The sequence below is a fragment of the Sceloporus occidentalis genome, unplaced genomic scaffold, assembly GCF_023333645.1.
Source record: "Sceloporus occidentalis isolate IW3139 unplaced genomic scaffold, rSceOcc1.0.p SCAF_53, whole genome shotgun sequence".
Classification (NCBI taxonomy): Eukaryota; Metazoa; Chordata; class Lepidosauria; order Squamata; family Phrynosomatidae; genus Sceloporus; species Sceloporus occidentalis.
Window position 1 is genome coordinate 373,162 of NW_028317033.1, and position 16,211 is coordinate 389,372.

The 16,211-nt window shown below is 40.7% G+C and overlaps 1 protein-coding gene across 1 annotated transcript; it reads left to right on the plus strand.

The window, feature by feature from the left end:
- The first annotated feature begins 1,153 nt into the window (after positions 1-1,153).
- On the plus strand, positions 1,154-13,235 carry LOC149288080 (alpha-1,4-N-acetylglucosaminyltransferase-like). The gene is made up of 2 exons (XM_089491944.1): positions 1,154-1,471; positions 12,648-13,235. Exons 1-2 carry the CDS (start codon positions 1,154-1,156, stop codon positions 13,233-13,235), a joined length of 906 nt encoding a protein of 301 aa, XP_089348070.1.
- The last annotated feature ends 2,976 nt before the right edge of the window (positions 13,236-16,211 follow it).

The window sequence follows — 16,211 nt, forward strand, 5'->3', positions numbered from 1 at the left end:
ATAGGAGTGTGATTGCTGTTAACAATTATATATATATATATATATTGTTATTGATTTTTTGGTCCAATTTTGGTGTGTTAGTTACTTTAAATAAAAGTGTGTGATTTTTTTTATGGTGAGGGGTCATTTGCGGTTTCGGCCAAGTAAATGCTGAATTTTCGATTTTGGTCCAGAATTTTCATTTCGGTGCTTCCCTACTACTAAGCCAGACACTGAAGTGGTAGGCCTACACCACATAAATGTTTGGCTTAGTATATAGTGATAGGTGTTATGCTGTACCCCCGTCGATGTCTCCCTCAGTATATAGTGATAGGTGTAATGCTGTACCCTGTCAATGTCTTCCTCAGTATATAATGATAACAGTAATGCTGTACCACCTTCAATGTCTGTGCCAGTGTATAACAATAGAAGCTATGCAGTTTTAAAGTGTGTGTATGTGGGGGGGGGGGTGCCACATACAGGATCCGTCCCAGGTGCCAAATACTCTAGGTACGCCCCTATATAAAAGTTAGGACATACACCATTTAGTTATGTCTCTTTTAACTCATCCTCTGGGTACACAAAAAGTAGGAAGCATACTTAAGTATCCTTCTTGCATAGGCATAGGATTTTAGTACCTATTGCACTCCTATTTACACTCCTCTTGTGCCTAAGTATGCTTCCTGCTTACACTAAAACCTGGTTTTATTTATCAAATAAAACAACTTTAATTTTGGGGACTAGACTTTTTAGTTAAGAAAACTTAATACACACTTTCACTAATGTAATCTGAAACTGCCTAAATTGTTAATGCAAACTATTGTCTAATATAATTTATTTTTCTTTTCTCCTACAGCAATATTATTACCAAGCTTTCAAAATGCTAAAAGTGATAAGGATATTTGTCTTCCTACTATTTATTACATCATTTGGATTCTTTTATAGAGTCATTGATAAACAGAGCACCATTCATTATATATCTTTATTCTTTACCAAAAATTCAACATTCAGCAATATAACTTCAAAACAAACTGTAACACAAATGAATGACCATATTATAGAAATGACTAGCACAACTCCTTTCTATTCACAAAGTCCAGGTACTATATCAGTAAATCAGGAGAACATTGTAACCCAAGAGGTTTTAGTCTCTACCTATAAAACATCTAACAACATGGAAAAAAATACTTCTAATTATCTGAATCCAGGGGATATTTTAAGCCAAGGCAATGGTATAATATTTCTAGAATCAGGGAGTAGGGCACAGCCACCTCCATTAGTATTATGTGCTATAGAATCAGCAGCTCGTGTATATAGTGATAGGCCAATAGTTTTCTTCATAAAAGGTTTGTCAGAAATAAATACGAATGATGACGAGAACAGAGCACGGAAGAGATTTCCAACTATTTCATCTCTGCAGAATGTCTACATCTTCCCTTTGAAAATGAAGGAAGTTTTTAAAGATACGCCGCTCTTTCCATGGTATCAAAAGGTAAGACCAGTTTAATACATATATTGTAGATATTGATTAGATGGATTGAGTTTAAATACTAAAAATAAATCAAGGCCCAAATACATTTGGGTGTATTTTGTTAGAACAATTAATTTCACTAAAGGTTACAGGACACATTGCTTTGTTTTAAATAATATTCTTCATAGAATGGAAAATGTTTTGAGCACTTTTTATCCCCATTTTGTTAGCTAACTGTTGCTAGTACTTGTGAGTTGGATAAAAAAATATAACTCACTTGTAGGCTAATCACAAATTCATTAATCCGTGAGTTGCCTGGGAGTTAATTGGAACGCGAGTAAGAACTTTGTGAATATAGTAACACAGTGATTCAATTTTTTAAAAAAGCCTTCACGTCCAACCTCATGGTTGACCTAGAATTAGATAAAACCTCTACATTCAAATATTTTCCAACTGTGCCTCAAAAAGGAGAAGCATTCCTTCTTGGCTCCAAAATGGGGATCTGATTTCCTTACTGAATCAAAAAACTATAACTAATCATGTCCTTACTTGAAATATACTTGTTGTATTGTTGTGTATTCTTCTGCCTATATATAAAGGTGTCAACTGAATTTGATAACACAAACTCTGTATGTGGTAAATACTAGACTTGCGCATCCGTATTCGGGTGAACATGAAAACGAACACGAAGGGTGCGTTTTCGTTGTTCAGCCCAAATACCGAAGAAACAAACATGGTGTCGGCAAAACGTATACGAAGATGAAGACACGCAACATGAAGAATCGTTCGTCTTTGTCTTTGTTTACTAATCTAGCCTACCTTATCTACGCAGCATCGCAGGGCTTAACGGGAGCCAAAATCCCATTAAGCTCCGTACGAGCAACTATATCGTTCGTACGGAACTTTAACTTCTGGAGCGGGGAGACCAGTGGTCTCCCCAGGCTGAGTTTCGGCACCAGGATTTTAAAAGCGACTCTATTGGTCGCCAGCAGGGGGCTCGTGTGCCATCAACCAATGAGGAGGCCCCTGTCGCCGACTGATAGAGTTACGACCTTTAAAATTCTGGCGCCAAAGCTGCTGAGTAGTGCATACCACGTTAACCTCATATTAACCCCTTCTACAAAAACCGGCAAAAAACGAAGAAAAAAAAATGAACACGAAGAAGGTACACGAATAGTCGCCAGAACCGAACACAGGAACGGGCGAATATTTGTGGAATACGAAGAGTTGGCGGGCGCCCAAGTCTAGTAAATACCACATCCTTAATGTTCCTACTGTAAAGAACCATTTTTGCTGCTTTGGGTGAAAATTTATTTCTTCTAGTCCAGCCTTGTGCTTTGTACAGTCCTATTAATAAAAAGGAAACTGGCTGGTATATTCCCTGGATTATATTATATAGCCCTGTAAAATGTATTTTTTCTAGTGTAAACAATTTCTAATCTTCTAACTATTCTTCATAACTAGTATTCATATTATTAATTGTGTAGCCCATGGTGTACTTTTTAAGCTTTATAGTGTGCTTTTTAAGCTTCATAGTGTGCTTTTTAAGAACCTAGACTCCCACTCCATATTCAAGGTGAGGTCTTATACAGAGGCAAAAAGATAAGTTACTATCTTACTGAGTCTTGCAGCAGCTGATATTGAACACTTTTGTTTAGTTTATTGTCTACAATTATTTCCAAGTAATTTGGAAATAATTTGAGAAATCATTTGCACATTTATTCCTTTGTCCAGTCCTCTAATTTGACCCAATCTTGTTGCAAGGAAGCAATGTCTAGTTCTAACTGTATTACCCTTCATAATTGTTGCATTATCTGCAAACACAGAATAGTGCAAACATAATAATTAATACATTCTGCAATGTCATTATTAAATACATTAAATAACAGTGGGCCATGGACAGAACCATGAGCTACTCCACTTAACACATGTGTCCAGTAGGAGACATAATAAAAACTCTTGACTGAGGTATTATTATTTATTGTTTTATATAGCGCCATCAAATTCCGTAGCAGTGTACAATGGGTAGACCTCTTGTAAGCGGGCATGAGAGCTAGAAATCAGAGGAGAGGATAGAAGGAGATCATTGGATGAGCGGATAGACTGTTAGGAGTGTAGAGATGAGTAAGGAGATGCAGGGAGGGGAACGGCTGTGAAGAGCTTTGAAGGTAAGAGTGATGATTTTGAAATGAATCCTGAAGCGCACAGGCAGCCAGTGAAGAGACTGACAGAGGGGACTGACTTAGTAAAGCGATAAGAGAGGAAGATAAGTCTGGCAGCAGCATTCATGGTGAGACGGTTAAGAGGGAGACCAGCTAAGACAGAGTAACAGTAGTCAAGATGGGAGATAATCAGGACATGGACAAGAGCCTTAGTGGCATGCTGTGTTAGGAAGGGACGGATGCGGGCAATGTTTTTAAAATGGAGACGGCAGTTTTTAGAGACAGACTGAATATGGGGTGTGAACAAAAGGTCGGAGTCAAGGGTGACACCAAGACAGCGTGCATGAGTAGACGGGGAGTAGACGTCCCATGCACGGCAGCCTTTGTCATGACTGGATTCACTCAGGCACAAGCCCAAGGAGTGTCCTGCACTCAGTCCTTCACGTCCCGGAGCAATTTTGCCATTTTTGAGGTATGTCGGTTCAGCGATTATTCCCCTTTCCTGCGAATAGTGTACCCATGTAAACTATATACTATAAGAGGGCTTTCCTTTGATACCATAGTTAGATAATTGGCGGGAAATTTAGGATGAAAAATGTAGTAAGAACTAGCAAAAAATTTGCCAGCACTTATAGGGAACATACCATAAGGTGTATATTATTTTTTACAAAGCCGTAGGTAGATGGGATTGCAACTCTAATTTTAAACAAATAAACCAAAAACACCCACAAAATATATATTTATGTAAAGCAGACAACTCAGAGTACCCTATCATGGGTAACTGGGCACTCTTCATGCAGCTATTTGGCCACCAATCACTGTCAAAGGTGGCTGCCGAAATTATTTTTTCATCAACACTTCTGTGTTGCTTAGATTTTTTTGCACAGGGTATGTGTTATGGCAAAGAATAGTATTTACAAAAATAAATAGACTGAGACAAAATACTCTCCTTAAAGTAGATATCTGCAAGGACTCCTCAAATCCCAAGAAATGTAGCCAGTAGAAAACAGAGTATCTCAATATAAATAGCTATCTTGGTAAGACAGTACTGGATGACCTCCTCGGGACACGGGTGGAAATATAGGAAAAAGGACAAAAATAGTGCACTATTTCCAGAAGAGCACTTTATCTTACAGAAGTATCCAGTAACCCTAATTTTACTAAAGCACATTTTGCACTTGAGCTGGTCCTCGGTGCATGCTTGTTTGTGAGTTTATTCATAACAAATTGTATACAGATATTTTTAAAGAGACAGTATTGCACTATTTTTGTCCTTTTTGTCTTTTCTCCTATATGTCTACCTGTGTCCCCGAGGGGGTCATCCAGTCTGGCCTTACCAAGAGAGCTATTTTTGTTGAGATATTCTGTTTTCTTATGGCAGAGAAACCCTGCCAAAATTGTTTAGCTGCATCTCCACATGCTTAGATTTTTTGTTCTAGAGGGCCATATCCATCCCTTAAATATAGTACCCTATAGGGTAGTATTTTTCCATACTTATGGCTTATTAGGTTTGGGGGTTGTGAATGGGGGCAGGGGGTTATACCTTTGAGATGTTGTGCTACGGCAATGGGATGTAAGGTTTTTTTCTTTTATTATTATTATAATAATCTTTTTTTTTATCTATTTTATTTTTTGTATTTTTTTTATCTTTTAAAAAATTGTTTGCACTGTTATCAGGGCAGTATGCTTACAGGTCCTCTTAGGGACCTCTTGAACATTATTATTAGGGTAAATCAAATTTTATTGTCTTTTCAAATGTTTTGGGGAAGGATACAGAAAGGAAAAGGAGGGGGCAGGTAAAATTGGAGTAAATTACATCAGTAGCTCCCAACACAGCATTGTGCAAGAGAAGCAAAAAAAGGCAATGTTAACAATAATGAAAATAGTAATAAAAGAGAGTAACCCTTGAGATGACACATGCGGTATAAACGAACCACGGGACCAGGCATAGGTCCGTTCTGCATAGGTCCGAAAATATGCAGTGATTAAGGAATCCCACAGCACAGAGGAGAGAAGTTATACAGGTACGAGAGCAGCAGAACTCATGGACATCATGTATCGGCGCCGTCTGAACGCGGAGCAGTGGCGGCGATTCGTAACGTGTAATGGTCAAGTGTGTAGAAAGAAAAGGGAGTGGAACCCATGGAACATTATTATTAATGTCATTAATGCCAGTCTAGACAGACCTTGCAGGGTTATCCTGGCCTCCAAAGACCTTTCTGGGTGACGTCAGCAGTGACTCGACCCAGAAGGGAATGCCCGATCGCGTGATCAAGCTTTTTAACTGTTACAGGAGATCAGGCAGCAGAAAGCAAGCAGGCTTCTACTGACAGAGAGGAGTCCAGGCTGTCTAACAACAGCCTGATCTCCTGTGTAGCGGTGCAAGAAAGTCAAGGCGTACTGGTATGTCCATAAGGGTTTCTTACTATGTGTTTTCTGGACGTACCAGTATGTCCATAGGGGACTGAAGGGGTTAAGTCATTTTTCAGTCTAGATACAAGCAAATAATTCCTAAGCCTGTCTGTTTTATTTATACATTAACATTTTATGTGGGGCTGTAAGGAACTGGTTCTCAGGACTGGGGATAATCAAAGAAATCTGGGATGAGGTATACATCTTTTCCCCATCTACTGCTCAGGTGCTTAAAAAGTATTTATAAACCCTTATGGGGGCATGGACCTCAATCCATGTAACCCTCAACCCTATCCTTTTCGTGGTGGCATGTGGGGTAAAATAAAATGTTCTTTTGCCGTCAGCCCAAACGAGGACTCTGAGGCTGAAGTGTACTCTAGTCTTACGTCTCTGGAGCTACATACTGCTTCCTTCGTCAGCACCTTCTGGGCCCTGTGCTCCCACCTGTCCCTCTCCCAGTTGCCCAGGTAAGGTGCCCAGGGGGGAGTCACATAACAAACACCTAACACAGTAGCAGCTCGGCAGTCTGCACAAGAAGTCTAATTGTCACGACTGCCGTGACCCTGGAACACCTAGCAAACAGTTGAGCCCCAAGGCATACGGGGATTTTGATGATCCCAACAGGATCGTGTTCGGTACACTAAACTAAAAGGTCAGTACACAAGGCAGGTGTCAGGATAGCCAGGTGGAATACAAATCAGGTCAGCAAGGTGCAAAATCACAAGGCAGAGGTTAGTTAGACATGTGAGGAGTCAAAACAAAACTTCAGGAACCTATTCAGCAACAAAATCCAGCACCTAATCTTCCTCACCCCTAGCCATGCATTGCGGGAGCTTCCCCTACTGTGTGTCACTGGTCTCTAAGCTTCCCCATAGGGCAGTGCAGAAGATGACATTGGGTCACATTACAATATTACAGTGAGTATGTATTGGTATTTGGAGCATGTGGGTGGGTGTTAGTGTATGGTGTTAGCAGAGTGTGTGTGTTAGTATTTGGTGTCATTGGGTATGTGTGAGGCTAGGATTAAACATAGAAGCATAGAAAGCGACAGCAGATAAGAACCATTTGGCCCACCTAACCTGCCCAACCTCTGAATACTTTCCCTGGTGTAATCTAATATCTACTTCACTGTATTAACATCTACCACTTCTGCTGGAAGGCTGTTCCATACATCAACCACTGTTTCTGTATAAAGTGATATTTCCTAATATTACTTTTGCCCATCTACCTTAAAAGTATTTCCTCTTCTTGTGGTAGTATTTATTTTTTTAAATAAATCTCTTTCTTTATCATGTTAATTCTCTTTAAGTAATTCAATGTTTCTATCATATCCCCCCTGTCATGACTTTCTTCCAGGCTATATATGTTAAGATCCTTTAATCTTTCCTGTTAAGTTTTATACTGCAATCTATGAACCATTTTCGTAGCCCTTCTCTGAACTTTCTCCAACATATCTATAGCCTTCTAAAGATACAGTCTCCAGTACTGTACACTAGGGCTGCAACAACTAATCGATAAAACCGATAATAAGCAATAATGAAAATCGTTGCCAAAATCACTTACAGCAGTTACTACTGACAGTCCCTCCCTGCAGTCACTCTGACGATTGGCCCCACCCCTTTCTGCTTTCCAGTCCCTCCCTGCAGTCACTCTGATTGGCCCTGCCCCTTTCTGCTCTCTAGTCCCTCCCTGCAGTTACACTGATGATTGGCCCCACCCCTTTCTACTTTCCAGTCCCTCCCTGCAGCCACTCTGATGATTGGCCCTGCCCCTTTCTGCTTTCCAGTCCCTCCCTGCAGTCACACTGACGATTGGCCCGCCCCTTTCCTTATAGCATCCACACTGCTCAGCAACTCATCTAACAGTAAGTATAAAATGAATAGGGGAGGTGGGGGTTAATTTAGGGGCAGTTATGGTTAATGGGATGTTTAGTGTTAATTTAGGGGTAGTTGTGGTTAATAGGGTCTTTAGGCTTAATGGGGTATTTAGGGTTAATTTAGGGGCAGTTATGGTTAATGGGATGTTTAGTGTTAATTTAGGGGCAGTTGTGATTAATAGGGTATTTAGGGTTAATTTAGGCGCAGTTATGGTTGATGGGTCTTTAAGGTTAATTTAGGGGCAGTTATGGTTGATGGGTTCTTTAGGGTTATTTTAGGGACAGTTATGGTTGATGGGGTCTTTAGGGTTAATTTAGGGGCAGTTATGGTTGATGGAGTCTTTAGGGTTAATTTAGGGGCAGTAATGGTTGATGGGGTCTTTAGGGTTAATTTAATGCTGAGGACTGAGAGTTAATTTAATTAATAAGGTTAACTTAAGGTGCAGTTAGAGGTAAAGGGGGGGAAACTAAGGGGAATCTAAATCCTGGGGCAGTGAAGATTACTCCCGTGTTTATTTATAAAAGTATTGTGTCAGTGTGCTGCGAACGAGTCTGCGAAAGACTCTGTGAATCTATTAGGGCACTATGGCATATCTGGGGGGTATAAGGCATATCTGGGGGCATAAGGCATATCTGGGGAGGACGGAGTGGCACATCTGGGGGTATAAGGTATACTGGCATATAAGGCATGTCAGGGGGCACAGTGGCACATCAGGAGGTATAAGGCATATGTGGGAGGCATGTGGCATATGTGGGAGGCATGTGGCATATCTGGGGGCATGTGGCATATCTGGGAGACAGTGTAGCAAGCCTGGGCTCAAATGTGCATAACTGGGGGGGGGGGGGCAGGTTGGAAAATAAAAACAAATGCATTTTTATCAAAGTTTTTTATTCTGCTGTTTGTTTTTAACATCCTGTTTGTTTATTAAATTATTTTTAAAAAACAAAAAATTTACATTTATTTTTTATCCGATTAATCAATTAATCGAAAATACTAATCGTTAGTTGCAGCCCTACTGTACACAATACTCTAAGTCAAGGTCTCACCAGCTCTCTGTACACTTCCCTCTTTCTACTGAATAGTGGCACCTGGAGGGTGAAAGACAGAGTGTGTGTATGTATCTGTTAGACCAAGTGTGTGTTAGTGTATGGTGTTAGCGTAAATTGGATTTAGAGTGAGAAGCCAAAAAAACATAGCTATACCTGGCCAGAGCTGACCCTACTACTTTGGGGAACTACAGACACTAATCTTGGGAGGAGGGGAGTATTTTTCCATACAAAATATTAATGCAATATTAAATAGCACATACTATTTCAAGAATATATACAAAAAAAGGAATTGGCAAAAAGAAATCACACAGCAAATCACACCTCATAGTTACTATTGGGATTTAGCCCCAGACATTTTTGGAACCTAGCAAAAAACCTGATCAGAGATGTATTTGGATGTTAGCTGGCGAGGAGACATCATGGTACGAAAGGGCCTTTTATAGAAATGTTCCTTAACTTTCCACCATTCACCAAATTCACAAATATCTTTACATAAGGCACTAGTGTAAAATATGTAAAATGAAAGCAAGTAGAACATTTCAGGTTTTTCCTTTTCTGTGAAGATTAGCGGAGAAGCTACACATTATAGATAATTGTGAGTATATGGTGTGGGTTTTATTTTGAATGGGACAAGTTCCATTTAAGTTGGGACAATATTATTGTTAATACAAATGCACCTCAAGCTTTTTAGTAAAGAATATTTAATGTTGTACAAACTCCTGGAATAAGTACAATGGCAAGAAAAAGTACGTGAACCCTTTCAAAGAACACAGAAACAGAATTTGACGGTAGATAAGAACCATTTGGCCCATCTAGTCTGCCCATCTTTTCAACCCTTATCAGTCCTTGGTCTGGTCCTATAGTGAGGATAGCTTTATGTCTATTCCATGCCTGTTTAAATTCCCTCACTGTATTAGCTTCCATCACTTCTGCTTGAAGACGGTTTAGTTTTTCTACTAATCTGTCAGTAAAGTAGAACTTCCCTGCATTACATCTAAGCATCTGACCCTCTAGTTTTAGAACAGGGGCGTCCAACATGCGGCCCGTGGGCCAAATGCGGCCCGCGAGACCTCGAGGTGCGGCCCGCGTAAGATCGGCAGCCAGGGCAACTGATCTTACGCGAGCCGGACCTCAAGCCCTGCTACTTACTTGTGGGAGGGTCTTCTGGACTGCACAGAGGAAGCGGAGTTCACGTGACATCCTACTTCCTCTGTGCTTTAGCTGAGAAGGCAGAGGGAGGCCGCGCCCCCTGCTGAAGTCTGTGAGCGGCATCGAGGAGCTGCAGTGCAGGTAAGGGGGTGGGGAGGGTGTTTGAATGAGTGTGTGTGATTGAGGGAATGAATCTGTGAATGAATGATTATATGAATAAATGAGTGTGTGTGTGTGTGTGTGTGATAGCATGGATGTGTAAGTGCTGGAACCTAGGCATGATGGGACTGTGATTGCTGTTAGCAATCACACTCCTATCATGCCAAGTCAGCCAGTACATGCTGAAACCTGGCCAGCTGCCCCCCTTGTGTAGTGATGCTGCCAGCAGTATGGGGTCTGCACTTACAGCCACCCTGTACCAGCATGTACTGGCTGACTTGGCATGATAGGAGTGTGATTGCTAACAGCAATCACAGTCCCATAATGCCTAGGTTCCAGCATTTACTGGATGGATGTGTAAGTGCTGGAACCTAGGCATGATGGGACTGTGATTGCTGTTAGCAATCACACTCCTATCATGCCAAGTCAGCCAGTACATGCTGAAACCTGGCTAGCTGCCCCCCTTGTGTATTGATGCTGCCAGCAGTATGGGGTCTGCACATCACTTACAGCCACCCTGTACCAGCGTGTATTGGCTGACTTGGCATGATAGGAGTGTGATTGCTAACAGCAATCACAGTCCCATCATGCCTAGGTTCCAGCATTTACTGGATAGATGTGTAAGTGCTGGAACCTAGGCATGATGGGACTGTGACTACTGTTAGCAATCACACTCCTATCATGCCAAGTCAGCCAGTACATGCTGAAACCTAGCTAGCTGCCCCCCTTGTGTAGTGATGCTGCCAGCAGTATGGGGTCTGCACATCACTTACAGCCACCCTGTACCAGCATGTACTGGCTGACTTGGCATGATAGGAGTGTGATTGCTAACAGCAATCACAGCGAGCACAGTCCCATCATGCCTAGGTACCAGCATTTACTGGTTGCCTGGGTGTGATAGGAGTGTGATTGCTGTTAGCAATCACACTCCTATCCTGCCAAGTCATATTGCTAATTTTGTCCAATTGTGTGTTACCTACTTTTATTAAACATGTGAGTTTTTATTATTATTTTTAAAGGTGGGGGTCATTTTCGGTTTTGGCTAAGTGAACCCTGAATGTTTTGGTCCAGAATTTTCGTTTCAGTTCATCCCTAGAATAAATCTAGGGAATCCTGAATTTGTAGTCGCAAAACTTTCAAGGCCCAGAAATCAGTGAGAGGAAGAGTAAAGGTTTTGTGTCATTTTACTTTATTTTAATCTGCATATTTTATTAAAGGCCATATTTTTTGTCACAGTGAAAAATGAGTGCGGCCCGCGCACGTATACAATTCTGATGAAGTGGCCCACTGCAGAAAAAACTTGGACACCCCTGTTTTAGAATATGAGCTCTTGTTCTAACATTACTAGTTTTTTCAAATAATCTTGCCTTCTGTACTTTGTTAAATCTCTTTAAATATCTAAGTGTTCCTTTTGCATCCCCTCTCTCTTGTTTCTTCCAAGCTGTCCTGCAAGCTGTCGTCTGAAGTCTCTTTAATGTGTCAATATCCTTCTAGAGATGGGATCTCAGAACTGTACGCAATACTCTAGGTGTGACCAGAGATCTGTAAAGTGGCATAACCAACTTCCTGCTACTAATGCCTCTACCTATGCAACCCAGCATCCGACTTGTCGTTTGAGATGATTTTTGGCATTGTCTGCTTACCTTGAACTCATCAGAAGTATTTACTCCTAAAGCCCTTTTTTCCATTGTCTCTGAAAATAGGGTCCCCAGTGATATATTCTGCCTTGGGATATATGGGATACATGCCAAGTGCTTAAGCTCAGTAGAAGTTGTGTAATGCAGCAAGACAATGACTACAGAATGGTTTAAAAAAAGAAAAGAACTTTTTTGAAGTAGCCCAGTCAGAGCCCAGACCTTAACCCATTAGAAATGCTGTGTAAGGACCTCGAGAGAGCCGTTCACATCACACATCCTAGGAGCTGAGCTTAAGTAGTTTTTTAAGGAAGAATAGCCTAAAATTGCTCTTGAGTGTTGTGCAGGTCTGATCCGCAGTTAAGCCCCTGTTTAAAGTTATTGCTGAAACCAGTTATTAAATCCAAGGGTTCACTTACTCCAGCACCGTGAATAGTTTTTAGGTGTGTTCAATAAAGACACGAAAGATTATCATTGTTTGTGTATTGTTATATCTTAAACTCATTGTGTTTGTCTATACTTGTGACTTAGGTGTAGATCAGATAACATGTTCTAACAATCAATTAAGAAAACCAGATAATTCCAAAGGGTTCACTTTCTTTTTTTGCCACTGTATATTGTTTGCAAAAGTTCCTCATAGATGATAAATAATGCAAACTGAATGTACCTTTTTCTTTAATGGCCAGATATCACATGTAATTTAAAGTTGACTATAACTTTCTACTTTCACTGCTAACAATGGGTGCTATTTTTAGATCGATCCCACACGGGAACAACACTGGATACACGTCAGTTCAGATGGCTGTAGGTTGGCCCTAATTTGGAAATATGGTGGAATTTACATGGATACTGACATCATCTCAGTGCGACCCATTCCAGAGAAGACATTTCTGGCAGCTCAGTTTTCACAAGATTCCAGCAACGGTGTTTTTGGATTACCTCCCCGTCACAATTTCACATGGACTGCAATGGAGGATTTTGTAAAGAATTACAATGGAGCAATATGGGGACATCAAGGCCCACAACTCTTCACACGTACTCTGAGGAAATATTGTGTCATTCCTAATTTTACAGCTGTTGAGGATATTATATGTGGAAACATCACCTTTTTAAACCCGCAACGTTTCTATCCTATTCCATATCCATCTTGGAGGTTGTACTACAAAGTCTGGGAAAAAATTCCAACGTTTAATGACTCTTATGCTTTACATCTCTGGAACTACATGAACAAAGATGTTATGAGTATGGTTCCAGGCAGTAATACATTGGTGGATAATCTCTATAAACAACACTGTCCCATTACCTATGGAGCCCTCCTAAGGAATGAGCCTATATACCTTTAGCTGTGTTTATCATAAATGGATGCAAACGCCTTATTAGTGTATAAAAAGGAGTTAAGTTGCTGCAACATTGCAAATTGTTAAATACTACTATTGATACTTTCTCATATCATAGAATATAGCAAAACGTTGGACCTATAGCCAAAAAAAACAGAACAAAGACTGAATGACAGATATATGGCTCATTTCTCTTACCCAGCATTCATACATTAGAAATCTTTAGTTTAATTCAATGACCTGACTGAACCTTAATTGACCATAACAGTAAAATAAAAACACAGTCACTAATTTAGCAGCCTGAATAAACCTCATCAAAGAGGTGCATTGAATCTACTTGGTGGTTCAGTGGTTTGGCCATTCTCATTGGGCACATTGTAGTGCAATTACATGATACTGTTGCTTACCGCTTACATGCATGGATAGATGTTCACTTGCTTTTAGTCTGGAGCATTGAATTTGTACATTCATATAATGTTTTAACCCCTTAATGACAAAGCCCGTACATGTACGGGGTTGCAGTGCAACATGATAACGACAATGCACGAACATGTACGGGCTGCCGTTAAATAGCTGCATCGCCGCGATCGCTGCGTTTTCGCCACGATCGCTGCGATCGGTGGCTTTGCAGCATCCATGGAAGCCTCACAAGTGGGGAGGAAAGCCCGGCTAAAACAGTTTAGGAAGCGATCGGAATCGCTTCCTAAGTATAATCTGTGTTGGTAACATGTCACGATATCGAGGCATGTCAGCAATACAACCCCCCTACCCCGATAGCGTTGAGATTGCTCCGAAGAGCAACCACAAGTGCCATCATGTAAATGACGTTGCCATCATTCACATGATGACATCAACAATAGATATGAGGTCACAGAGGCTCTATCCAGACCCTCTTGAGAACTCTCGAGCTTCTCCTGCAGGTTGAATGCAGGTACTGCATCCAACCATGCAAGGTCAATGGAGCCCAGCTAACTAATCAGGGTGATTACTAAAAAAAAAAAATATATGTTAAAAAAGTATTAAAATAAAATATGGTAACATGTAAAAATCCCCACTGTCACAAAAAATTCCTGCATGGAAAGAGTTAAAATATTGGCATTATAAATGCCCATAAGGTGTCTAGTTGTATGAAATTTATGATTTTATGGGGGTAAATTGAATTGGCCGGGTTCAAACAGGACCGGTAAATTTAAACCTGAAGTACAACGTGTGTCAAAAAAAAAAAAAAAAAAATTACTACCATAAAGTTTGACAAAGGCTGATGGTAAAATTAGTGCATGGAAATGGTTAAAATACCAGCATTTGAAATACCTTGGGGTGTCTAGTTTTTAAAAATATATGGTTTGATGGGCTAAATTTCATTGGCTGGCTTCAAAGATACCCGAAATAGCACATGGGGCAGAATGACCAGCTTTGGGGGGAAAATGGTTTTGAAATAGCAAAACGCTACTGGTACTTATTGCCCCATAATGTGCAGAAAAAAGCAAAACATAAAAACATTGGGTATTTCTAAACTCAGGACAAATAGTAGAATCTATTTATCAGTTATTTTTTATTAGTTTTTACAGATGCCACTATGTCCTCCCCCCCTCGAGATATACTGCCACTCTGCCCCCCCCCCCGACTTACCAGAGCAGACTCCCGGGTGTCTTGCGGGGCTGGAGGGCGACATCTACGCAATGCGCGTATACAAATGTTATCATTATATACTGAGGCAAACATTGACAGGGGTACAGCATAACACCTATCACTATATACTGAGGCACACATTGATGGTGGTACAGAGTAATCCCTATCACTATACATTGAGCCAGACATTGACAATAATGCAGCATAACCCCTATCACTTTATACTAAGCCAAACATTGATGTGGTGTAGGCTTACGACTTCAGTGTCTGGCTTAGTATATAGCAGGGATGCACCGAAAATTTAAATTCTGGACCGAAACCGAAAATTCAGCATACACTTGGCCGAAACCGAAAAATGACCCCCCCACACCTTTAAAAACAAAAACAAAAAAAACACTTTTATTAAAAGTAAGTAACACACCAACAGTAGACAAAAACATCAACAACAATATATATATATATATATATATATATATATATATAATTGTTAACAGCAATTACAATCCTATCATGTCCAGGCATACACAGATTCCAGCATGTACTGACTGTCTGGGCATGATAGGAGTGTGATTGCTGTTAGCAATCATATATATATACATTAATATTGTTATTGAATTTTTCTGTCCAATTACTTACTTTTAATAAAAGTGTGGTTGGACCAAAATTGGACAAAAAAAATCGACAACAAAAAATCAACAATACTATATATATAATTGCTATCAGCAATCACGCTCCTATCATGCCCAGGCAGCCAGTACATGCTGGAACCTGGGCATGATAGGAATATGATTACAGCCTCCCTATGCCATGCTACCCGACCCGCATATTTACACATGCTATCACACACACCCATTCACAAACATTTATTCACAAAGATTCAGCATAAACTACAGCATAACACGCATAACTCTCACACACTTACTAATCCACTCTCACTGAATGTTTTCCTACCTTTTCTCTGTCACTGTCACTTTTCCTCCTCCTCTTCGTTCTTCCGCTTGGTTCTTCTTCTTCTTCTGTGTCCTGTCCTTCCGGTGCTGTGAGCGCGGTAGGCGGTGGGCGTGGCTTAAGTGATGTGCGCCGGGATATGACATCAAATCCCAACTCACAGCATCAGCTGTGTGCGTATCGCAAGGGAGCAGGATCGGAGGACTGCATTAAGAGACCTCCCGCTCCCTTGATTGACTTTAAGCCGGTTGGAGGGAGATCCTTGGTCTCCCCAACCAAACCTGCTCCTCTAGAGATGGACATTACTGTCCGTCTCTGGAGGGGTGCCAGTGTGGTGGCACCCCCCTGATAAGTGGCCCCCCGCTAGGTACGCTACTGGGTAAATGATAAAACATGTCCAGGCTT

What these genes read in the sequence shown, in the direction of transcription:
- LOC149288080 (XM_089491944.1), top strand. Translation starts at nt 1,154, where the DNA reads ATGGAAAAAAATACTTCTAATTATCTGAATCCAGGGGATATTTTAAGC. An exon ending in TCTTTCCATGGTATCAAAAG is followed by an intron (nt 1,472 to 12,647) that starts GTAAGACCAGTT and finishes TGCTATTTTTAG; the next exon opens with ATCGATCCCACACGGGAACA.